The sequence below is a fragment of the Lissotriton vulgaris genome, chromosome 5 (assembly GCF_964263255.1).
Source record: "Lissotriton vulgaris chromosome 5, aLisVul1.2, whole genome shotgun sequence".
Taxonomy (NCBI): Eukaryota; Metazoa; Chordata; class Amphibia; order Caudata; family Salamandridae; genus Lissotriton; species Lissotriton vulgaris.
Genome location: NC_141693.1, coordinates 82,260,164 through 82,286,899, shown reverse-complemented (window position 1 = coordinate 82,286,899; position 26,736 = coordinate 82,260,164). Strand labels below are relative to the sequence as shown.

Sequence of the window (26,736 nt, the reverse complement as noted above, 5' to 3'; positions counted from 1 at the left end):
GCCAAGCCAGAGGACTTAGCGGCCTGCAAATGTGACGGTTTTTCTTTGCAGGACACTGCTCATTTTATGTTCTTCTGTGGTATATATGATCTGCCCAGGAAAAAGTATATTGTCCCATTGCTTAAGAACAAGGGGTTCGTCCAAATCAAGCCTGCCCTATTTTACTTAAAAAAGTTAGACTCACCACTAAATATGTTTAATGTCGCTAACTTCTTGGTAGCTGCTTTCCGCATTAAAAAACGTTCTGGAAATAGATAATTTAATAGTCTTGACAACACCCTATGGAATTACTGAAAAATTGCTGTTTTTTTAAAAAACATTTTGTAAATATTTTAACTGCTCTATTTTAACTGTGACTGCAACCCGATGTAATTGCACCCCTTAATTATGTATTTTTGTCTATGTGCTTTTTATGATTCGTTATGAATCGAAATAAAGTTGTTTTGAACTTGAACTAACAAAACATGACAGCCTTAGGTGCACCAGATGAAATTTCAGTAAGCTAATTATAACTAATAAAAATTGCAAGCGAATAATAAATAGTGTTGAAGTGATGAATAAGATTATTTGCCATACAACATACATTTCTACAATTTAAGGGTTTAGCAACAAAAATGCAGTGGGAACAACAAAACATACAGATAAAGGAAGGAATCGGGAAGAAGAGTTGTGTCTCCCAATATTAAATAAATCAAATTAGGGAAACGCTTTTGGGAAGGCTGCCTCAATGGTAAAACCAAAACACAAAGGCAGTACTTTATAGTTCAGATTTTTAAGTCAAGGGTATAAAGCTCAAATTTGTGAAATATGTGGTAAATATGATAAACACAGAGTTTGCTTTAGGTAATAAGTTAAGAGCAATAGGGTTCTTACTCGTTACCATGGTAACTATTTAATAAGTGCTATAAATCTATAACAAAGTCTTGAATGAGGTTAAAACGCAACAGAACTTAAATTAGTATTGAACACTCTGATCTTCAAATCAGTGAGGTTTGATAAATCAGGAAATAAGTGCTAGCATGTTGGGTTCATGGGCCATATTGCATTTCTACTTCTTGGCACTTGTTTGTTACGTATACCCGTGTTTCCCGCCAAAGGTATATTTCATATACAAAAATGACAACTTTGAAAAAAGGTAAAAATTAAATCAAATGCAACTAGAAAGTGGAACCACTTTAGTTAGAGAGATGGCTCCTTTAGGGTGGTAATATAGAAAAAAGCAAGAGCATTAGGCAAACGTAAAGCAAGACACAGGTACTCCCAGAAAGTATTATCAGTGGCTGAAGATGAGACAGGGCTCGACAAATCCACTCGACCGCTCGCATATGCGAGCTAAATTTAACAAGGTCAAGCTGTTTTTAGGTCCTACTCGCCCTTTCTGTCGAGTAGGAAGACAAACTAACTTTTGTCCTCCGTCTGTGAAAACGGAGTAAAAATGACAAGATAACAAGATTTAAAGGTATTTTTATTGCTCACAAAGTTAATGAGCAATAAAGATGCCTTTAAATCTTGTTACCTTGTCACATTTGCCCCGCCTTCAGGGACGGAGGTCAAGTTGTTTGCAGTTAGGTCGAGGAGATTTTTCAAGGTACTAGTCCTGCAGGACTAGTACCATTTTTGGGATTTTGAGCCCTGTGAGATATTGCTAGAAAAGCTGACAAAATCCAGAACATGTTCAGAAAGAGAAGACGTCCTTTACGTGGGTGAGACTAAAAAACATTAATGGGGAAAAATCAACAACAGAGCAGGGTGGGATAGAGGAGCAAAATCAGTGTTTCAGAGCTGCGTCACGTAGAGGGACAGTGAACGAAAGGTCTAGCTCAGTGCTTCCAAAACATTTTGGAACCACTGCCCAATTTGTAGAAGAGCAAACTTTTGCGACCCACCTAGTTTTAATGGCCAGGAGGTGGGCAATTTTAATGCGATTAAAGCGTTGTGGGGTAGCGCACTGTCATTTACAGACAGCACATTTTTCATTGAAATGGACCCCCAAAATTAACACAGATATTTAGTTTTACTGATAAAACTATATTGCATACAAATTGTGCAATGAAATATTATTTCTACGTCACCAAGTAAAGTGTCTCGATTTGCTTTGATTCTGGTAAAATCTTTGTTTCCATCGCACATCAGATTGAGAAATAAATGTGCTTCATTTTCACTTTCCTCACTGCTGAATGACTACAGTTTATTTACAGATCTTTAAATTTTGTTGTGAGACAAAAAAATTACATTCTTCAGCTTTTCCTTTCACAATCTCTGCATCCCAGCAAAAGTGCCATAAAATTCCATTTACTTTTCTTTCTCTGACTGCAAAAGGAGAGGCGTTTGTAAATACCAATCCAATTTCTTTTTTAAAAACAACAAAAAAACAAGCTGCAACTTGACAGAAAACATAGCCTGACATTTGTCGTCTGTCTTTGAAGCAGCAAATGTACCAGGATAAATACAGAATTTAAAGGTTATCTTTATTTATTGCTTGGACTTTTGCGACTCACCAGAATTGGCTGACAACCCACAGTTTGGGAAAACACAGGTCTAGCGGAATATTTTATGGTAAGTGTATCTTGTGGTCAACAGCGTATGTATGTAAACTTTTCCAATTCCTTGTCAGGATACAATAACTTTAAGATTAAATTAGGGAGATTGCACATACAAGTACACAAGCATTTATTATCCTCATGCTTCTGTATGGAATGGATCAGGCTTACACATGTATTGTTGTCAATGAGATATTTAAATTACAATTGTCACGAGATCTCACTATGTCGATAGAGGAGTTTACAGCACCACATAAAACTGGCCGGCATACCTCAACAATCGCAAATTCTTTCACAAACCTTCCAGACACCTCCACGTGTCCAGATTCCTAGCTGCACACATCCCACGCATCTGGAAAACCAGGAACGAATGAAAAGACCTGCCGCTATACACAAGAGCCTCCTCCTCACTTCTTGAATTCTACAAGAAGCTGAACACCTGGCTTTCAAGTAGTCCCACTAGGCCCTAGGTTTGGCTCGACTCACGCCTGCTCAGCGCCAGGATACCCTCGCAGGTGATCGTGTGCTCTACAAATTTGTATAACATGTTGTGACACTTCGCTAGTCTAAGCTTTTCCTTGTGACTCTTCCACCAGCCTAAGCTTTTCCAGTTAACTGTTCCATGTTAATTTTGTCTTGTAAAAATATAATACAATTGTTTGGTTTCTTATATTAACCAGAGAGCACGTTGATTAAATATCTCAAGGTACTGAACTGTGCTGTGATACACGTTTAATAATTTGAAGACTACACATATGAACCTTGTATCCTTAGCAAAATCTCAAGCAACCCATGCAAAAGAGCACTGGGATACAAATCAGTGCTGGGTGGAAAAAACATGCACTCGGGAGAGGATGGAGAATGAAACACTGCAAGATGATTACAGCAGCTATGCCCACATCACAGATTACATTTTAGAATGTAAGGACTTTTCACAAAATGCCCTACAAAGAGAATTACATGAGATTAGGGCACAATGTGGATGATGCTTGGAATGGGTACAGCTTTTAGGGACGGAAAAAGAATACTCGAAGGATAAGATGCATGAGGCTGGCAGAGGGCAAACCGGACTTTATCACACCTGATTCCAGCCAATAACCTGGGAACTTTGGTGCCTACTGCCACCAAAATCTGCATTTCCAAGTAAATTCCTGGCTTTTCTCCTCTATTAAATTCAGGCCAGTTTCATCATCAGAAATGTATTGTGGTATGCAGACTTTATCGCACCCGGTAATAACGAAACCGTCTATCCAGTAGGCTCTCATAAAAAGCTAAAGTGAAATTCATTAGGAGAGTTCTGACCAGCATTATATTAATTTGCCACTGAAGCTTTGGAACAGGCACAAACCCTCCCCCAAATAAACTCACCACAAGAACCATATTCATTAAACTTTTCATTGTTTCTATTAAACACGTCACAGGATTCATTGGCCTTGTCTCTACTTGAGTTAAAGCCACTGACTTTCTTGCCTTGACCTTAGTTCTAAGTTGAAAACCTAACCCACGTGAAGACCCACCCTCATCCCCAGTAGAATTCTTCAGCACTGACACATTATTTGCAATGTCAAAGCTTGTGCTGGTCAGACTTACTGCACAGGAATCAAGATTTTCCTCTGCGCATTGATCTTCAAGTGAATCAGACTCATCACTAGATGTGGCCTTCTCCAATGCGGCAACGTCATAACAAAACACAGTATTTTCAGAAAAAGTACACAAAATACATTATCTAGTACACAAGATACTTGCCACCATTTGGATCACAAGTTTATCACCACCCTGAGGCAGCCTCTTCCTCTGTTCACCAGTTCGAAATATAATAGATGGAGTGTCACTGCGCTTTGAGAATGGAGAACAAAAAGGACGGGGTTCCTATCACCGTAATGCAGACACGTAAGTCCAGTGCAGCCTCGCAGGGGCCCCACCCCATCCCTCTCCAGGTGAATTTTTACCAGGCACTTTACACTCTTGGCCAGCTCTAGTGCTCGCTGCAAGGAAGCAACCTGGAGCCCTCACGACCAGGGGCCATTTTCAAGGATCAATAATTGAAAGCGCTTCCTTAACATAAAAGCACCATTAACCCACAGAAAAGACAGTCCAACTATTTACTCTAAACTTTACACCACAAGCCAGATTAGAGGAATTATTGGAATGCTGAAGAGATTCCAGAGTTAGAGTAGGAAACGTCCCTGCTGCCGGGTCCGACATTTCCACCTTTGAAAAGAGATTCTGACAGGAATTCACATGTCAGTCCGCCGCTACTTTGTGTCACGAATCCCAGGTAAGATCTAAAGGGATCTATCTACTCATCCTGACCTCTGACACGCACAATCATTTAGCTTCTTACCAAGAAAAGATGGTGTGAGAAGGGGGCCTGCTATATGCTGTCCACTAATTAAAGGGGGCACCATGCACCAGTCCACATCACCCTTATGATGCATGAGATCAAAGATAACCTGATTGAAAGCTATCCTAGTGGTAGCTATGGTGAGCAGCCTTCAGGCTAAATCTTGAAGGAATGTAAAGCAGCTTGTTATACCAGAATATCACTTCCTAAATGACTAAATGAAAGGAGAACCACACAGTAGTTATATAAAAATATGTATTTATTAATATAACACTCTCTACTAGTCTCTATGTGAGACTAGGGCACAAAGTACACAATACTGAATAAATAGAACATTTGTAAATAAAACAATACACAGCGGGCTCCAGGGGGAGACCAAACCATATACAAAAAAAATGGTATAACAGCAATGACTTGACTAGACACAGTGCCTAGGGCATGTAGATTCGCTGGGACCCCAAGGAACCACCCAGAAGAGTGACACAGGGAGCCCACGGAGGACAGGTGCAGTGAGGAAACACGGCCGCCTGCTCCGTACAAGTATATGGGAAAGTCACAGTTGCAAATTTACAGTTTAAGGACACTTCTAAGAGGACTTTGAGCAAACCTTTGGAACATAGGAGGTTCTAAGGCCAACCCACCAGTGAGTACCGAGGTACCCGTGTTACCTATCCCAGAGGAGCCTGGTGCCTAGGGGTCAAGTGGTGTCGGAATCCTTTGTCGTTTTCAATGGAGAGCTGCAAAGAAGTACTGCTGTCAGGAAGGCCAAGAGTGTCCGGTGGAATCCAAGCCTGGATTCAAGGTGAGAGGAACCTGAAAGCAGAGGGGACAGAGTCGGGGTTACTTCAGGTGACCCAGGGCTCGGTAGTCGAATGCCCACCGATGTCAGGTGCTTCAGGTGCAAAGAAGGGTTGCTTGATTCTGCAGCCACAGGGACCAGGAGACGTTGAAGACGACCAGGATCCGGAGGTGAGCTTTCTTACGAAGGATGTCGCGTGCTGAGGGGTCGATATCCGGCTGGAGCACCAACAAACCTTGGCAAATGCAACCCACGCGGTTAGAGGAAACAGGTTACGGTGTGGACCAGCAAGGTCCAGGGGACTCTCCAAGCAATGGAGAGTCAGGGCACGTCTGGAGCAACCAGGTAAGCCCAAGAACAAACAAGGTGACCCACACCAGGACCAACAGGCCAACGGACCAGGGATCGCGAGGAGACCTCAAGCCAGTTTTCAGAGTACTAGCCCACAGAACACTAGGAGAGTGGAGGCCGGAAATCTTTGGTGCAAATCCTGCTTGAGGTCAGGTCTACACGGAGCCCAATGCACAAGCTCGGGAAGCGTCGACAAGCATATGCAACTGCAAACGAACGCGGTGCACAGGGGTTCAGGTGGCAGGGTCCCCAAGAGGGATACTGGTCTAAGAATCGCTGAGAGGGCAGATCGACCTCAGGGATCTTCAGGAACCCACCTCCTGAGTTGCTGAAATCTTCTGAGTCCTCAGGAGCTCGGGAGAAGCAAACCGGTCAATCAATCAATCAATCAATCAATGACATTTATAGAGCGCGCTACATACCCGTAGGGTCTCAAGGCGCTGGGGGGGGGGGGGGGGGGGGGGGGGCTACTGCTCGAACAGCCAGGTCTTCAGCTTCTTCCTGAAGGAGAGGTGGTCTTGGGTCAGGCGCAGGTCGGTCGGGAGGGAGTTCCAGGTCTTGGCGGCCAGGTGGGAGAAGGACCTTCCTCCTGTTGTCGCTCTTCGGATGCGGGGGACGGCGGCGAGGGCGTGGTTGGCTGATCGGAGGTGGCGTTTGGGTGCGTAGAAGTTGATCCGGCTGTTGAGGTAGCGCGGGCCTTGGTCGTGTAGGGCTTTGTGTGCGTGGGTGAGGAGGCGGAAGGTGATTCTTTTGTTGACGGGGAGCCAGTGAAGGTCTCTCAGATGTCGGGTGATGTGGCTGGTTCGTGGGATGTCGAGGATGAGTCTGGCTGAGGCATTCTGGATCCGCTGGAGTCTCTTCTGGAGCTTGGCGGTGGTACCGGCGTAGAGGGCGTTGCCGTAGTCCAGTCGGCTAGTGACGAGGGCCTGGGTGACGGTCTTCCTGGTCTCGGTGGGGATCCACCGGAAGATCTTCCGTAGCATGCGTAGGATGTTGAAGCACGCCGAGGAGACGTTGTTGACCTGCCTGGTCATGGAGAGGGAGGAGTCCAGGATGAAGCCCAGGTTGCGTGCATGGTCTGTCGGTTTGGGTGCGGTGCCCAGGGCGGGAGGCCACCAGGAGTCGTCCCAGGCGGAGGGGGAAGAGCCCAGGATGAGGACCTCCGTCTTGTCTGAGTTCAGTTTCAGGCGGCTGGTCGTCATCCACTCGGCTACCTCTTTCATCCCTTCGTGCAGGTTGGCTCTGGCGGAGGCGGGGTCGTTGGTCAGGGAGAGGATCAGCTGGGTGTCGTTGGCGTAGGAGATTATGCTGAGGTTGTGTTTGCGTACGATGGCCGCGAGGGGGCTCATGTAGACGTTGAAGAGGGTGGGGCTCAGAGATGATCCTTGAGGGACGCCGCAGATGACTTCGGAGGCCTCTGACTTGTACGGTGGTAGGCGGACTCTCTGTGTTCTTCCGTCGAGGAAGGAGGTGATCCATTCCAGCGCCTTGTCCTGGATTCCGATGTTGCTGAGGCGCTGTACTAGGGTGCGGTGGCAGACCGTGTCGAATGCCGCGGAGAGGTCTAGGAGGATGAGGGCCGCTGTTTCTCCATTGTCCATCAGGGCTCGGATGTCATCGGTGGCGGCGATGAGGGCGGTCTCGGTGCTGTGATTGGCTCGGAAGCCGGACTGTGAGGGGTCGAGGGATCCGTTCGTCTCGAGGAAGGCGGCCATCTGCTTGTTGACGGTCTTCTCGATGACTTTGGCTGGAAACGGGAGGAGCGAGATGGGGCGGTAGTTCTTGAGTTCGGTGGGGTCCGCTGTTGGTTTCTTGAGTAGAGCGCTGAGTTCGGCGTGTTTCCAGCTCTCAGGGAAGGTGGCGGTGTCGAAGGATGTGTTGATGATGTCTCGCAGGTGGGGAGCGATGACAGCGTCGGCCTTGTTGAAGACGTGGTGAGGGCAGGGGTCGGTCGGTGATCCGGAGTGGATGGAGTTCATCGTGCGGATGGTGTCTTCGGTGCTGATCGGGGTCCAGGCGTGGAGGGTGGTGGTGGGGGGTGATTGTTCGGTCATGGTGTGCGTTGGTTGGTTGTTGAAGCTGTTGTGTATGTCCGCGATCTTGTTGTGGAAGTATGAAGCGAGTGAGTTGCAGAGGTCTTGCGATGGGGTGATGTCGTTGTTTCCTGCGCTGGGGTTGGAAAGCTCTTTCACGATGTTGAAGAGTTCCTTGCAGTTGTGTGCGTTGTTGTCCAGCCGTTCCTTGAATGCTGTTTTCTTGGCGGCGCGGATCAGCTGGTGGTGCTTCCGGGTGGCAAGCTTGAAGGAGGTCCTGTTGTCCGGTGTAGGTTCCCTTCTCCAGACTTTCTCGAGGTCAGATGCGTTTAGGTGCCTGCTTTTGCAGTGGAGTAACTCCTTTACTCCAAGGGAGAGTCTTCAGTCGCCCAGCGTTGTGCAGGCAGTCGAAGTACTTGGTTTCTTCTTAGCAGAATCTTGTCCAGGTAAAATTTAAAGTCCTGTATTCAGGTAACCCACTTTATACCCATGGGAAGGGGTTGGACGGATTCTGTGGACCCTCCTAGGGAAGGGGCAGGACAGAGGGGTGGCTACACCTACGTCCTTTGTCCAGTTTCATACCCAGAGCAGGAGCCAATGACTCCCAGAACTGGTTTGAGCTGAACTATGCACAGGGACACTAAATGTACCCCAAGTGCATTCTTTCTGGCACTCTCAAAGTGCACCCACCCAGCCCCAATACACTAAACCCTGTCTGTGAGGTGGTCATACCTCCCTGTGACAGGATGCCTACTGTCATGCCTTCCGCTGCTCGAGCTTGGCTCAGCAGCAGGAGACCAGAAATGTGTCTGGGGCAGGCAGCATCCATTTTGTGCCCCCTTCGACACTGTCTCCCATGTGATCCTTTTAAATCGTCTTCAGGAAATAGGTATTAGGGGGTGGGGTCTGCCCAGGCCTGGTTTCATTACTTTCTGGAGGGTAGATCTTTCCAGGTCCTGGTGCCACCTTTCAACTCTCTGGAGTACGCCCTGCAACAGGGGGTGCAGCAAGGCTCAATATTGAGCTCTTTACTTTTCAACATACATGTCCAATCCCTAGCAGCAGTAGCTAAAAGTAAAGCGTTGTCGTTGGTGTCGTACGCTGACACCCAATTGGTTATTGCCTTCTCAAAAAAATGTAACCATAACCTTGTGACATTTGGGAGGACTTGCTGGTGATCGCGGACTGCATGGCTTCAAACTATCTGCAGCTGAATGCCAGTAAGTCTGAAATTCTGCTGTTTGGGAGGGACCGTGATACGTTGTCTGAGCAATATTGGCCAGATCGATTGAAACCATCGCCCTTGCCTAAAGAGGCAGTTAAGAATCTCTGTGTTTAGATTGACAGTGGTCTCTCCTTTGACACCCAATCTAAACCAGTAGCAGGGACCTGCTTTGGGCTCTTGCGAGGATTAAAACCTTTACTTGGCTTCTTTGATTCGAAAACTCGTCAGACCATTGTTCATGCTACGATTTTATCTAGATTAGACTATGGCAACTCTCTTTATTTAGGCGCCAATGACGCGGACGTTTGCAAATAATTCAGATCGCAGCAGCCCGTATTCTCCTGGCGTTCCCGAAATCTTGCTCCGTGTCTAAATATCTACTTAAACTTCATTGGTTGCGATAGGAAACGAAAATTCTGTTTAAAACACTATGTGGAGCCCACAGAATTCTGACTCCGCAAGCACCACCGGGGCTGGCGGATCTACTAGCCTTCTATGGTCCTCTGCGTTCTTTCCTCTCAGCTGACCAAGGGCTGGATTGTATTCCCCGAATCTGAAGAGCCAAATATGGAGGCCGCTCTTTTAGAACGCTCGCGGCCAGACTTTGGAACTCGCTTCCAGCCTCCATCAGAGGGATTCAGAATCATCCTGCCTTTCGCAAAGCCATAAAGACATGGCTCTTCCTGGCATAACTCCTTTTAACCTTTACAGTCTCTAGACTTTGGTTGCGCTGGGACGCCCCGTCGCTAGGGCAGCCATGCGCATTACAAATCAGACTATATAATAATATTTTGTGCTGCCCAGGTCATGAAAGATAGTACCGGGTAGACCCGTGACCCACAGTAGTGGTTCTAGAAAGGTGGAATCAGTGGAGGTATGATTCCAAGGTGTTTGACACCAAACACAACATGTTTCTAAGCAGCCCTTTTAAAGTTAGCCTTTACCACGAGGTTATAATGCACTTAAACATATATGTCTGGCTGCATCTCAGACAACCCCGGAAAATGGTCTCCGAAGGCTGCAGAGGGGCTCTGCTCATGCAGGGACACCCTCTCACGTAAAGCCCAGCACCCTACCTTCAGGATTGATAAGACCTGCCATAGGGGTGACTGATAGGTTTTTAAGTGTAGTGATTTAGATAGATATAGTGAACCTATATCTCAGTAAGTGCTGCAAGACCCATCTTAAACAGTCTGCAGTAGCAGGCCTGTTGTGTCATTTTGCATGGCCTCTCATGGGTGGCATAATACATGCTGCAGCCCATGGGAGGCCTCTGGGGTACCAATGCCCCTGAGTACATGGCGTACCATATATTAGGGACTGATAAGGGTACCCCAGTATCCAATCTGGAGTGTACTTAAATTACATACATAACAATTTAAGGGAGAAAGCAGATAGACTGGGGTCCTGGATAGCACGATCCCAGTCAGACCAGGCTAAAAACAGTGTGACATCAGCAAAAAAGTGGGGGTAAAGATAATAATAATAATCCTGAGCTTATACAGCGCCTGGTTACACCACTAACCAGTGTGTCCTCGAGCTAATCATTGGCCCCCAGCCACCAACAGTTAAAGCCTCCCCCCGCCCGCCCCAGTGGATCTAGTCCCTAGGGAATAAATAGGTTTTTAGTTCTTTACGAAAAACCACCTCCGAGGCTTCCACACGAAACCTAAGGGGTAGGGCATTCCAGCGCCGGGCAGCCAAGAAACGGAAGGATCTTTCTCCCATTCTCGCCCTTCTGATTTTAGGAACCTGCATCATGCCAGCCCCTTGCAAACGTAGCAGCGGAGTCGGAGTGTAAGATGTTAACAGATTGCGGAGGCAGCAAGGACCTTTCCCCTGCGCAATCTTGTGACTAACACAGAGGGCTTTAAACAGGACACGCTCCCTAATGGGCAACCAGTGCAGCGATTTCAAGGCTTTTTTTGAGGTGGCTCTTTTAGGCAGCATCAACACCAGGCGGGCGGCAGCATTCTGGATATATTGTAATCGCTGGAGGCATTTCACATTAGCTCCCAGATAAAGGACATTCCCATAGTCCAGCCTGGAAGTAACCAAACCATGGACTAGGGTCTTCCTAGCTGTAATAGGGAGCAAATCCAGCGTCTTTCTGAAACTACGCAGTAAGCCGAATTAAGTTCCGGCCACACGTCTCGTGTGATGCTCATAAGATATTTTAGAATCGATCCAGATTCCAAGATTCTTAACTTGATCCTTAGGCACAGGTAGAGGACCCATTAACTGGGGCCACCAGGCCGAAGTCCAGACTGACCCACAATCAGCACCTCCGTTTTGTTGCCGTTCAGTCTGAGACAGTTATTGGCCATCCAGCCAGCAAGGTCTTGGAGACAAGATGCAAAATTGCTGGCTGCGCGCTCAGCAGGCTGTGCCAAAGCCACATCCAGCTGCGTATCGTCTGCGTAGGTCACCACTTCCACCCCGTAATGTTCAGTTATTAACGCCACAGGCGCCACAAAGATTAAAAAGGGTAGGGCTCAGGCTAGAGCCTAGTGGAACCCCTTGCTCCAGGTTAATAGCCTTAGACCTGTGGGACCCTTGCTCGACACGAAACTACGCTTGTGGAGAAATGATTCCAGCCAATCCCATGCCTTCCCTACCACTCCACCCTTCCTCAGACACTGCAGCAAGGTGCAATGCGTCACAGGGTCGAACGCGGCACTGAGATCAAGGAGAATCAGTGCTACCGTAGGACCCTCATCCACATTTCTCTGTAAGGTCTCTGTGGAGAAGAGCAAGGCTGACTCCGTAGAGTGGCAGGCTCGGAAACCCAACTGTGATGGGTGTAAGAGCTTATGGGTTTCAATGTGAGCTGTCAGTTGCTGATTAACCAACTTTTCAGCTACTTTAGCAAAGTATGGGAGGAGTGATAGGGGACGCAGATTACTCAGCTGATCCATACTAATCTGTGGCTTTTTCTTTAGTGGAAGAACCACCGCTTCTTTCCAGGTTATCGGCACCGTGCCAGACCAAAAGACAGCTCTAACAGGTATCTAATGTAAGGTGCTAAGATCTCAATATTTCCTCTCAGGATTTTAGCTGGAGCAGGGTCTTTAGGTGAACCGGATTTCACACCCCTAGCTAATTTATGCAGCATATCATCATCAGGAACCCTGACCCCCTTCAGGCATTCTTCTTCCGTTAACCCACCCATGGGGGTCTCCTCACTACCAAGATCGAACCCTAGCCTCCCTCGGGAAGGTAGAGTAAATATCCTTCACTTTGTTGGCAAAAAATTCTGCTATCAGATTACAAGATTCGGCAGAGCCGGCCTCAGGTTCCCCAATAGAGGCCAGCGATAACTCTTGATATACCTGGAACAGTTCTTTGGCAGAACAATCCGCCTTATCAATCCGCTCTGCATAATAGGCGAGCGAGTTTTCCTTATCAAGGCTTGGTACCCTCTTCAGGCTCGATTTATATACCCTCTCTGGGGCTGGCAGGTAACCGTTTCTCCAGCTTCTCTTAAGTCGCTTACAGGCAGTCTTAGCCTCCCTTAATTCAGCATTGTACCAAGCGGCAGATTTAGTTCGCCGTGTGGGGCCCATACTAGACCAAGGCGCAGTCCTGTCCAAAGCGAGCTGAATGCGATGGTCCAGAGCCTCACAGGCACCATCAATCTCAGAGCCTAATCCTCCCGGAGGCCCACCCTGAACCAGGGCGGTGCGAAAGTTCTCAGAGGAGAACTTGGCCCATTTTCTCTGCCTTTTGTTAGAGCCCCCCGATTTCCCAGAGGTATTACCAGGGATATAATTAATTTGGAACTGAACCAAAAAATGGTCCGTCCAAACCATCGGTATTGGAGGTTCAGTTTTAAGAGCTTCCCAATTACAAAAGATTGGGTCCAAAAGATGTCCCAACCGATGAGTAGGAAGCTCAGATTTTAGAGATAATTGCAAGGTTAACAAGTCCTGTCGAAGCTCTTGGGCAGGTGCATTAGAGGCATCCTCAAAATACAGATTCAGATCCCCTAACAAAATGAACTTCTCATATAGCATAGCGGCGGGCATCAAATTATGCATGAGGCTCGCTGTGAATTGAGTGCTTCCTCTCGGCGGTCCATAGACTAAGAGACCCTTGATTATATATTTATTCGACACTGTTATAGAAAAGGCGCCTGCTTCACTGTCAGATATTATCACTGGCTCTAGAGTACACTTTATGTTACCCTTGTGGATGACAGCGATCCCTCCCCCCCTTCCGCAGGGTCTATCCAACCTACATATCCCGTACCCAAGAGGCAGTGCATCCAATATTTCTGGAGCTGAATCCTCATCCAGCCAGGTTTCAGTAATAAAAAATATATCCAACTGACTATCAACCAGGTAGTCTCGTATTTCCACACTATGCTTCTTAAGAGACCTGCAGTTGATCAAGGTGCAACTGAGCTCCTTATTAGTCCTTCTCCTCCCTAAAAAAGGATTAGTAGAAAACCAGCAGTACCTACAACCCTTAGTTTGGTCAGCCCCGTTAGGGTCCAACCTATGTCTGCAATTGACCATCGCACCAGTGCGGAGAGCCAGCAACTCCTGTTGCGTATAGGTTTGGCCTACCTGAACTCCTCCAGGGGTTCTGGCCCCGAGCCCCGACCTGGCACGGATGGGCGCAGACGGGCTTGCCTTTGGCGCGCCATAAGAAGCAGATACTACTTTCCTGCAGACGAGTAAGATGGAGAAATCACTGTATCATCTAAATCCGCTCCAGGCAACAAAAGCAGCGTGTCCTTTAGCTTTGCAGGGATGTAAATTACACAGGGCTCCATCTGTCAGGACATCCAGAGCACAATGCAGTTTTACAAATAAAAACGTTTCTCTATTGCCAATTAAATACACCATTGATATAGTGGGTATGAAAGGGCCAGAGTGGCCATTGGCAAAGGGCTGGTTTAGATTCAACAGGTTTTCCACCCTCATTATGCAGAAAAGTGAACAATGAGAATCACTAATTCGATCGTCCATCTTTCAGGAAACAGAGAATCACCCGGGAAAGAATATCGCTGTATTATCCTTTAAAGGAAATGAATATTTATTTGAAGACAGCTCACTATTCAATTGCCTCTTTCTCAACCGACTAATCGTTGAGATGTTGGTTGACATAATTTCCTGCCTCTGAGGTCACAGCAATCCACAATTGATCACAAACCAAAACAAACTAACGTATGGTACATTTGTGTGTATATGTAGTGCTTGCTACTGAAATGGGATGTTAGCACTGCTGTGGTGTCGTTGAAAACTATCTCATGGAGCTGCTGGTCTCAAAGTAAAACCCTGCGTGGTAAGGCATTGCTAGTTGCACAGTAGCTTGTAATAGTATTGCAGTAAGGGATGTCTCACATTGCATTTAATAACAATATTTCTCAAAGAAAAGAAAATGTTGGAAATAAACACACAGACACAATAGTCGTAATGAAAAAATGATTTCGACTGGCTACATTACAGGTTAGTCTCTCTATTACAAAAATACATAACAAAAAAAATAAGAAGAAAAGTGATTAAGATCAAAATAATAAAAAGCCTGTAATTTCCTACTTACCCCTACAGAGAATGCTCCCTTATTTTGGTAGAATATTATAAAACAAAAATTATGGACTTACCTGAAAGCTTAGCTTCTAGTTTTCGGATCTGGTCATTTCTCCTGAACAGCTGGGAGGATATGTCTTCTCTTGAGCTGCTTCCATCAGAGGCCTTTAAGTATATATTTAAAAAAAATATACAAACTTAGAAAAATCACAATTCTCAGAATAATTCATAGGAGCCTTATGTAACTTAACTCTTTACCTTTTGTAATATTTAGTCTTATACGGCAGCTACTATGAAGAATTTAGCATGAAATGTTTTCCCACATTTACAGGAATCTTGGCGAATGTCACAAATAGGCTAGGGAATTTATACATTATATGAATGCGTTTTTCCGAATGGAAACATTGGAATTATATTGTTTGCAACCAGTAGAACGTAGAATGTTTAGTACACGTGTGAGCAGGACAGCCCAAGCAATCTTTAAAAAGACTGAATATATGTAGATACAAGTTTGTACTATTGAACCCAATGTTGTGTCAGTATATGCTGATCCTCGTTTTACGAGAATGACATTTCTTCCTACAATACTGAGGAAGAAGAGATTGCAACTTGCAGCCAACTAACCACCATAGCCACAAACTAAATCACATGACTATACCACTGAGTGGCAGCTCTATGCAGAACACATGCAACTCTACATTAACTACTAGGTCCTGGCAAATGCTTCACTTTACTCCAATGGTGTCCTCTTGACGTTAAAGAATGAATGAGGCAGATAAATAGAGATAAACTGTAGGTTGAGGAGACAAACGTATACGCCCTTGGTGGAATTAGACTGTACGCAATTAGGTCTGAACATGCTAGAGAAAAAAAAAGTTATGTTTCATCTTTGGCACGAATATACTTGTGAATGCCCTAATTTGTGCCGAAGTATGGGGAATGCATGTTCCAGTTATTCACCTTGAAGAAAATACTTCTGTACCTCTCTTTCCACCATAAGGTCACACCACTTGAGACCAGGACAATGCCTTATAAGGAGGTCCGCCTAACATAGACCTCCATACGCTTCAGACTTTTCAGAACCTTGCCATCTGGTTAACTTTCATTCTTTGCAGAAAAAAACATCTGAAGGAAGGAATTTTTGCACTGGTTTCCTGTTTAAGTATGAATCATTTAAGAACGCCTTAAGACATATAGATCCGTCTAAGTGTTAGCCACTCATGACTTAAAAGCTGAGATTATTCTTGCACCCTATGTCTATAGCACAGCTTTCCAAACTTTTCATGTTGGGGACACACTTTGTGAAGATGCATCCTTTTGGGACACAGTAAGGCAGTGTAGCGAGCGAGCGTAGCATAGCAAGCCCAAACCACCTAGGGGTGATTTGGGGGGGGTTTCACTTACTCTGTCTGTCTCCCTCTCTCTCTCTAACTGTCTCGCTCCCTTTGTCTCCCTCCCTCTGACGCCCTCCTCCCTCTGTCTGACTCCATCTGTCTCCGTTCCTCTGTCTCCCTCCCTCAGTCTGTCACCCTCTGTCTCCCTCCCTCCCTGTCTCCCTCCCTCCCTCCCTCTGTCTCCCTCCCTGTCTGTCTCCCTCCCTGTCAGTCTCCCTCTCCTTCCCTCTGTCTCCCTCCCTCTGTCTCTGTCTCCCTCTCTTTTGGTCTCCCTCTCTGTCTGTCCCTATCTCTGCCTCTCTCTGTCTCCGTCTGTCTGTCTGTTCCTGTCTGTCCCTGTCCCTGTCTCTGTCTCTGTCTGTCTCTGTCTGTCCCTGTCCCTGTCTCTGTCTGTCTCTGTCTGTCCCTGTCTCCCTCCCTCTTTCTGTCTCCCTCCCTCTTTCTGTCTCCCTCACTCTATCTGTCTCCCTCGCTCCATCTCCCTCGCTCTCTGTCCACCTCTCTGTCTCCCTCCGTCTCCCTCCCTCTGTCTCCATCCCGCTCACTCACTCTGTCTGTCTACCTCTCTCTACCTCTCTGTCTCCCTCCCTCCCTCGTCTCCCTCCCTTTTGTCTGTCTCCCTCTTGTCTGTCGCCCTCCTCCCTCTGTCGCCCTCCTCCCTCTGTCGCCCTCCTCCCTCTGTCGCCCTCCTCCCTCTGTCGCCCTCCTCCCTCTGTCTGTCTAATACAATTGTCATGGGACCGCTTCAGAACTTCTCAGCATGGCGGCAATGTTTTTAAACTCAGTGTGAGCGCTTCTCCGCAGTTATGCTATCATTTTAAGCACCAGATTTTCTCAGCTTCACTGCTATTTAAAAAAAAAAGGTTCCCATCAAAACGTCTGAAATGTAGGTTTCCATTAGTGCAGTACTCGGGGATGTTTGCGGACACAGATCCATATTTGAATGGAGAGTGGATGCCGCTTGTACACTCCAGAGCAGGTTGGAAGGCTAATGGTGCAGGTGGTAACTCAGTTAGTTAAATACTCGCCTCTGGCGATTGATAGGTCACAAGTTTGAATATTAACAATACTGATTCAGTGTTCCATCCTCCAGAAAGTCCGTATATCGAGTATCATAAACTGGGCAATAGTACTATTTTGTTATTTACAGCGCTTAGAAACAGCAGAACTTTGGTAAGAAGTGCTATATAGAAAACAATCTATGTACAGCTGGCAGCATCAGAGCAAGCTTTTCTTTCAAACACAACAGGTACAGAAGAGATACAGTACAAGCAACAGACTACAAATGTATGCTTTATGTAATAAGTCCTACAAATGTGATTCACCTGCCCTTAACTTGTGCCTATCGGAGAATAATGCATGGGTAGGGCACGGAGATAAAAGGCATGAGAAGGCGATTAAGGCGCAGGCCACAGTGAAGTCACAGGGACACAAAAGCAGTTCTGTCTGCCTGACAGCTGGTGTCTGAGAAGGCTCTCGTGTCTGCAGCTCTGCGCGCTGCTCTCTGCCAGGTACCCTGCTCGCCCACATACACGCCAGCCCCCCTTTCACTCTTTGACTTGTTAATGGGGCTTTGTGTGAATCGTCCTGCCCCTATAGAGCAGAGTGTTTCGGAGTACGCGCTGCTGCGGCAGACTCTGAGACACTCTTTCAAAGGAATGCCTCTTAATTAGCAGCAGTTATGTGCTAAGTGCCCTTAATACTGGTGACATCCCGCGACACACCCACCATTTACAGGCGACACAGTACTGTGTCGGGACACACAGTTTGGAAAGCTCGGATATAAAGAGTTGCACAAGCAATTACATTTAGACGATCAGATAGTCCTCTAAATCCAAACACCAGTTCTCCATTGAACTACCTGCTCAAGGCATACTTTTTATGACACAACTTAGGTCATCAAAGCCTACAAACTCTTCTAGGTATTAATAGTAGTACTTTCCGATATTGAAGGGATGTTGGAATTTTTTTCTCACAACTGGAAATTCATCAAAAATGTCCCTTGTGCAAGTGCAAATGGAACGCTTCTGGGTTATGCTACCCTCTGCTTGTGAACATAGTTCCACATCCCACAGAAAGAAAGGACTGGATCAAATCTAGAAATGTCAATGCTTATTCACAAAGCAGCAGTGATTTGAGGTAACATGCGATCCCTCTTTCTTTTCTTTTGCTTGTTGAGAAAATTAAACAACTGGGCTCAGACACTAAGACTTTCCAGATTCTAGAGTGGAGAGGAGTTTCAAGTGGAACACCATTCTGAAAATACCCAGTCCTGCCTTGGTTCGTATCTCCCTCGATTCAGTGAGGGTCACCATGGGAATTCTATGCATGGTAGCAGATTAGAAATCAATTTGAAACGTCCTTAACCACATGCGTGCGGCGGCTTTTTTTGCGCTGTGCGGCTTTTTTCAAAAAGCTGCGTTACATGACGAACTGAGCTCGTCATGAGCATGCGAGCGGCACAACTCATGACGAGCTCAGCTCGTCATGAGCACGGAAGGGGTTAATATTTACTTTTATCTTCAGCCTCTGTGGGTCCTTTCTTAATACAGCAAGACAACACACATGTTACAGTGGTTTACAGGTGGAAGCAAGATGTTCTTGTTCTAGCTCAATATGCTTTTCTCTAGCAATGAACTTGTCATTGGAGTTTTTTAGGTCTCACCTGAACCAGCGCATTCACCGCTCTGGCGAGACGTTTAGTAAGGGGGCTTCAAAAAGCTCACCACACGCTTTTGCTTGTGGCCTAAAGCTTGCAGTTACGCACACAGGCGCCATCTGGCTTTCCTCTCTCGTCATGACTCATTAAGCACATCGCTTGCGGGCACCCTTACAGTGCGCAATCGCGATCAATTTCATGGCCGCGTCACTTTCACTCCTCCTCAAACTTGTTTTTTTAACCCCTTCGCTGCGGCGGCTATTCCGCCGCAGCGCTAAGGGGCGGGCGGCCGTGCGGCGGGTCCATGCTGGCGACGGAACCGCTCCGTCACCAGCCGCGGTTGAGCTGTGCTGATGATAGACGGTTCCGTCATGGCCCCGCCCGCTCAAAAGAACGCCAAGTGCAGGCGCGGAATCCGCGCAGGCGCGTCGGGCGGGCCATGACGGAACTGCTCAGTCAACAGCACAGCGCCACCGCGGCTGATGACGGAGCGGTTCCGTCATCAGCACGGAAAAGGTTAGAGTTTTAGCGCGAGGCGCCCGCACTTGTTTTTTTAACTTTCAGCGCGAGGCGCTTTGCTTTTAGCACTCCACGGCAGCGCATGTGTTTATTTCTTCTCTCCACTCGCCAGACGTGCATCCTTGTTTTTTCTTGTTTTACCTTTCAGCACAAGGCACTTTGCTTTTAGCACTCCACAGCACTCTCTCTGTTCTCCTTTGTGAGCTGCTTCCACTTACACACCTCCACCACTCAGTGCTCTCCTTGTTGTTCTCCAACCCCCCTAGATCATCTGTTTTTCCACCCATCTACAACCTACTCCACTTTTTATCTATTTAATATCTACTCCCCTGTTCCTCTGTTGCTTCAAACCACTCCGCACATGGCATCCTGTTTTCATCGTCACTCCTTCCTCTGCTGCATTACAATGCTGGATGTTTTTACAATGCCCTGGTCTATAGCGGCGACTGGCTAAGCTAAAAGTATTCTTTTAAGACCTCCACCACGTTCCTTGATGCAACGTTATAAAGTAACACAGTGGCCATCAGAAAAGTGTTAGAAATGCTCTTTTCTATCATTTCTATGCTCCAAATAGGTCTGACACGTTGCATCATGCAACATCATAACAAGCGCCATCACATTGCATCACCTAATGTAGCGCCTTCTTGAGAATACAGATGAAAGTCCAGAAAGAACAAGTTACTTACCTTCGGTAACGCTTTTCTGGTGGATACAGTATCTGTCTGTGGATTCCTCGCCTTGTGAATATCTCCTGTGCCAGCAGCATTCAGATTTTTTTTGTAGCTCTCCACGCAGACGAGGACAACGTCACAGAAGCCTGACTCCGCTCGCGAGTCCGCTGACGTCAATGGAGCCATAAGAGAGCCTCGTCGACGTGATGACATCAGTTCCGCCCTTTTTTCCATCCTTTCGTGGCACACGGACGGACCGACACAAATATGTACAGTATACATAGTACACAGTATTCAAACCAACACACACAGTGTGAAAACAATTCAGTAAAACACGTCCATTGAAAGCAAAAGTAGACCATTTCAACATTGTAGGTATACAAGGGTGGACAACGGGGAGGCGGGTGGGCCAGTGAGGAATCCACAGGCAGATACTTTATCCACCAGAAAAAGCGTTACCGAAGGTAAGTAACTTGTTCTTCGGATGGATACATCTGCCAGTGGATTCCTCACCTTGTGAATAGAGTCCCACAGCAGTCCCCACTACCGGAGGAGGGTGTACACCCTTCTATACCAGGAAATCTTGGGAGGACAGAACGCGCAAAGTGTCCGACCCTCCTCACTTCAGAATCTAAGCACTAATGCTTCACGAAAGTGTGGTGGGAGGCCCAAGTTGCCAGTCTACAAATTTCCTCTACAGAAACACCCCTAGATAAGGCAGATGTAGTAGATTTTGCTCTAGTAGAATGAGCTCTTAAACCTTCTGGACGTTCCTTACCAGCCAAAGAGGAACAGATCTTGATGCACAATATAATCTATCTGGAAAGGGTGCGCTTGTGCACCGCCCTGCCTTTCCTGCTGCCAGCAAAACCCAAGAAGAGCTGGTCATCCACACGATAGTCTTTAGTCCTATTGAGGTAAAAACTCACTGCCCTCTTAGGGTCCAAACGGTGAAGCTGCTCCTCCTCCTTGGAAGGGTGAGGGGGAGGATAGAAGGTAGGAAGGATAATGCACTGCTCAAGATGGAAGGGACTTACCACCTTAGGCAGAAAAGCAGCCCTGGTCCTGAGTACTATTCTATCAGCATGAATGGTCAAGAACGGGGTTTTGAACTCAGAGCTTGAAGCTTACTTGCCCTCCTTGTAGAGGTAATGGCAACAAGAAATACTGTTTTAAAGGACAACAGTCTCAAAGGACACTTGTGCAAGGGCTCAAAATGAGAACCCATCAAGTAGGTTCAGACAAGATTTAAGTCCCAGCACGTCTCTGGAACTCACTCCCCCGCGACCTGAGACTCGAATCACATTATCTTCGCTTCAGGAAGCGGCTCAAAACCCACCTTTTTCCCTAAAGAATCATACTTGCCCTCAACCCCGATCTTCTGTTCCCCCCTCCCCTCCGTCCCCTCCCCTTCCTCCCTTGTCCCACTGACCCGAAGAGATAGGGATCTTTAGCGCTGGGATACCTCCGGGTGACTACGCGCTCTATAAAATTTATAATAATAATAATAATAATAATAATAATAATAATAAATGGAGTGGGCGGAAATAGGTGATTTAAACAACGACTGCTGATCCGGAAAACAAAGGAACGCCGACAAAGCCGATAAATAGCCCTTCACAGTAGCCACAGCAAAACCCTGCTGGGCTAAAGAAAGAGCAAACTGAAGGATGTTGGATAAACAAGCCCTCAAGGGGTCAATAAACTTCTCTCCACACCACAAGACAAATTTGGACCACCTATAAGAATAACTCTAGGTGGAGTGTCACTTGGCCGAAAGAATAACATCCACCACGTCAGGCGGGAGAGAGAAAGAATTCAGATTGCCCTGTTCAATCTTCAATTGGGAACAAAAGGGGTTAGGTTCTTTATGTGGTGAGGGCTAGACCTAATATCAATGATAAACAACACAAAGTGCCCAAACCACAGTGACTCGATACGTTTTTTTGATACAGGGCAGGGTAAGAAACCAATTTATTGTCGCTTCCCTAGACACCATTATTTTGTGTCAATCATTTTGTATTTTTTATATTTTCAAAGAATTCATGACAGAAAAAACATTGATTACGAATATTTACAAGGCTAAACAAGCTTTAAACAAACATTGAAGGCAAAGACTATTTACACATTTAGAAACCATTATGTCACACATTAGAAAGTATTCTCACATCAGACATTGAATAAAACAGTTATTAAAAAAATATTCGTAATCAATGTTTTTTCTGTCATGAATTCTTTGAAAATATAAAAAATACAAAATGATTGACACAAAATAATGGTGTCTAGGGAAGCGACAATAAATTGGTTTCTTACCCTGTATCAAAAAAACGTATCTAGTCACTGTGGTTTGGGCACTTTGTGTTGTTTATCACTGTTCAATCTTCAGGCATGAAGGTGCATGCTCTGGAGGGGGGGTGTAGAACTTGCCCCTGCGACTGCAAGTGGAGGTCTGCCCTGACGGAGTGGAGGGCACAAGGAGAGGTGGAGAAGATCTGTGTACCACACCCTTCTTGGCCAATCCGGGTCGATCAATAGGACTTGGGCCCGGTCTTGGCGAATCTTCCTCTGAACTCGAGAAATCAAGGTTATGGGAGGAAACGCGTAAAGGAGTTGGGAGCTCCAACTCAACTGAAAGGCGTCCCCCAAAACCCCCAGCATCGGATACTGGAGACTGCAGAATGACGGGCAGTGAGCGTTCTCGCGAGTGGCAAACAGGTCCACCTGAGGAGTTCCCCACGTCCGAAAGACGTGATGAACCATCTCTGGATGAAGCATCCACTCGTGGTCGGCAGAGAACTGCTGACTGAGACTGTCTGCACGCACGTTCAGAACTCCGGCCAGATGATTTGCCATCAGACAAATCTGATGGTCCTGAACCCAGGACCAGAGACGCAGAGCCTCTCTGCAGAGACAATGCGACCCCACTCCTCCCTGCTTGTTGACATACCACATTGCGGTAGTGTTGCGGAGGTACCACTGGAGCACCCTCATGTGCCAGCGTGCATGGTTGACCAACAGAAAGCAGGAAGAAAACAGACCGCGCAGGCGAAGGACCTTCAGAACTGGGACGACCGCTCCATTGTAAAACAAGGGAATAATTTCCTGAATGTCGAGAATCCTTTGTGGAGGTGGGAATGCTCGACAGACAGTGGTGTCCAGTACCGCCCCTATGAACAGGTTGCGCTGAGAGGACACCGGGTGAGACTTGGGCACGTTTATCGAAAAACACAATTTGTACAACAACTGGGTTGTCACTTGCAGATGATGAAGTACCTTCTCTGGCGACTCTGCTTTGATCAACCAGTCGTCCAGATAGGGGAAAACTGGAATCCCTGATCTCCTGAGATGGGCTGCCACCACTGCCATCACTTTGGTGAAGACTCGAGGTGCCGTAGTAAGTCCAAACGGGAAAACCGCAAACTGATAAAGTTGCGCCCCACCGTAAAACGGAGATACTTCCTGTGTGACTTCACGATCGGGATATAAAACTACGCGTCCTGCAAGTCGATCGACACCATCCAGTCCTCCTGTTGGAGCGCTTGAAGAACCTGCGCAAGGGTGAGCATCTTAACCTTCTCTTGCTTCAGAAAAAGGTTCAAGATCCTGAGATCCAGGATTGGACGTAGCCTGCCATCCTTCTTGGGTATCAGGAAATACTGGGAGTAGCATCTCTGACCCCTTTCCCGCTCTGGCACCACCTCTCTCGCACCTTTTTTTCAGTTAAGTTAGGACTTCCTCCTGTAGGAGAAGAAGGTGGTCCTCTGAGCAAGCCCCTTGGCAAGGAGGGTAATTTGGAGGGAATTCCCGAAAGGGAAGAGCATACCCATTCTCCACAAAATTGAGAACCCAAAAGGTCTGTAGTGACCGATTCTCAATCTTGCAGAAAATGAGTAAGCCGACCCCCCCACAGGACCAACATGATCCAGAATGGTGGATCTAGGGCTGCTTGCTGTGGTAAGAGGAGGGGAGGTAGAGGAGGAGGAGGAGGAGGAGGAGGAGGGCTGAAGACCTTGTGGACAACCACTGTTTTTGCCCCTGTAGGTCTTACACAAGGTGTTTTGCTGCAGCTGTTGCTGCTGCAGCTGAGGATGTCTGTAGGTCGGAAAGGATGACCTTCCAAAACATCTGTACCTCCTGAACGAGGAACCTCTAGGCTGAGCCTGAAGACCCAGAGACTTGGCTGTTGCTTTACTGACTTTAAACCTTTCTAAGGCTGCATCTGCTTTTTTACCAAAAAGACCAGAACCATCAAAAGGGAGGTCCAAAAGCGTTGCCTGTACATCTGGGGAGAACTCTGATGATTTAAGCCAGGCACTTATTCTTGCCACAGAAGATCCCATGATCCTGGCGACAGAGTCAGCAGTGTCTAAACAACTTTGTATCACCCGACGAGCAGCCGCTTGAGTGTCTTGCAAAACCTCATTAAAATTTTGCCTGTCTTCCTCAGACAATTTTGGGGCAAGTTGTTTCGCCGAGTCCATTAGGGCATGGATATAGCGACCCAAAAGACAGGTGGCATTAGTGGACTTTAGGGCCATGCTTGCCGAGGAAAACACTTTTAGCAGACTGGTCAAGTTTCTTCGACTCCCTATGACCTGGAACTTGTGGAAAGGCACCAGAAGGTCCTTTGGAACAGGCAGCTTGAACCAATAGGCTCTCAGGAGAAGGATGGGATGTTAAAAAGTCTGGATCCCCTGGAGCCGCCCTATATCTCCTGGTAACAGATTTAGAAATAACCGGAGCCGAAAATGGCTTACGCCAAAACCTCCATTACAGGCTCAGTGATTGCCTCATTAAAAGGCAGTAGAGGATCTATTACAGAAGAAGGCGAATGAAGAACTTCTGTCAAGATGTTTGATTTAAATTCAGCTGTGGGGAGCTGAAGATCTAAAAGTTCTGCTGCTTTCTTTATTACTGTGTGGTAGGTAACCACATCCTTTGAAGGAGTATCAGATGTAGGCGAAAGTTCCCACTCTGGAGACACATCAAGGCCACTTGCCTCCCTCAATTCTCCAAAACAGTCATCCGATTCTTGAATCTCACCTTCTTCCATTTCTTCCAAACGAAACCTCTGCTCCTCTAGAACCCTCTGAGCTTCTCTCCTAGATCTCATTCAGGGTACCGGCATCGGTGGAGTCAATCACGACTCCGATGGATCCGGAGCCGGCGGCGTACACGGATCCGGAGGCACAGCCTGCGCCGACCGATGTCGAGCTGATGGCGCCAGAGATTAGGGAAACTGCATCGACGTAGTCTGCGCCGGGAAATGCCAAGGTGGCGCAGCTGGAAGAAATGGCATGAAGGGGGCCTCGGCATAGGCCTGAGGAACCCCCAGATTAAACGCCAATGGACCCATGAGATCCGAAGGTGCTCCAGAGGAGTACATAGCCCTTTGGAAGACTCCATACATAGCATTAAGGTAATGCGAAGGATCTTTACCCGGGCCAGGGAAAGGTGGATAGGCCCCCGGGACAGACTCCGGAGTAGGCATTACCGTGTTCGGGCCAGCCGACAGCGGGCCAATGGAGTCGACTGCTCATCTGGCACAGGAACATCTTCTACTGGAGCCGGAGAATGTTCCGAAGTCGGTGAGTGATCCAGCGTCGGAGATCGAGCTGGAGAAGCGGCAGGCAAAGCCGATCGCACAGGAGAAGCCTGATTCGAGGGAGAAGGTGACACGAAGTCTTTACGGTGTCAACGAGCTGGAGAGTTCGACTTCAGCGCCGCATCTCTATCTGTTTCTTTGCTCTTGAAGCATGTCCAGACGTTGACTTTGAACCCGACCTGGAGTGTGACCTCGACCTTCTTCTACCTCTCTTTTCCTTCCTCATCTTGGCCATGAAGAGTTTAGCTTCTCTTTCTTTTCACGCCTTCGGGTTCATTTTTCTACAGCAGGCGCATCCCTCGACGTCGTGATCCGATGACAGGCACCAGACACAATCTTCATGGGGATCTGTAATGAACATGTGTCCTCCGCACTCTTTGCAGGGCTTGAATCCAGACTTCCTTCAGGACATCCTTGAAACGAACAAGAGGAAAACCAGAAATACAAGCAGAAACACAAATTATCAAGTGAAACTATGGAGAGTCTAAGAAAACCGTTAGTGTCGACAGCGTAGAAAAAAAGGGAATTGACGTCATCATGCCAACGAGGCTCTCTTATGGTTCCAGTGACGTCAGCGGAGTCGCGGGTGGAGCTAGGCTGCTGTGATGTTGTCCTAGTTGCGTGGAGAGCTACACAAAATTTCTGAATGCTGCTGGTGCAGGGGATATTCACAAGGTGAGGAATCCACTGGCAGATGTATCCATCAGAAACAATGCTTTTGATACATTCAAGACAGCCGCCATGGTGTATTGTCTGGAGATAGGAGATCTAGTGGACAACTTGTAAGACTAGAAAACAATGTGTGTTCTACTTTTAGCACAGCTGGTCTCCTGTGTTGAATTTGCCAATGACAGAACATTATAGAAGAATCTGGCATAAACAAAGGCACTAATCGGCGGCCACAAAGCTTTCACTTATTGGGTTTGTCAATGCGTGTTCACTTTAGGCAACAGCAACAGGCACACCGGACTGGCGTTCATGGTTTGATATAGCAGATAAGGTATGAGTTTTTTTCCTCATAAACAAGCACTGACAATCCCAATGGGTCTCGCCTTTGGG

The 26,736-nt window shown here is 47.0% G+C and overlaps 1 protein-coding gene across 2 annotated transcripts in view; it reads right to left on the bottom strand.

Moving 5' to 3' along the window:
* The window catches only part of GOLGA1 (golgin A1), a 491,231-nt gene that overhangs the window by 383,837 nt on the left and 80,658 nt on the right, over positions 1–26,736 (bottom strand). For both annotated transcript variants that reach the window (XM_086920926.1, XM_086920927.1), the window contains exon 3: positions 14,904–14,994. In XM_086920926.1, the coding sequence (XP_086777052.1) occupies positions 14,904–14,994 (91 nt within the window). The remainder of the gene's footprint in view (positions 1–14,903; positions 14,995–26,736) is intronic.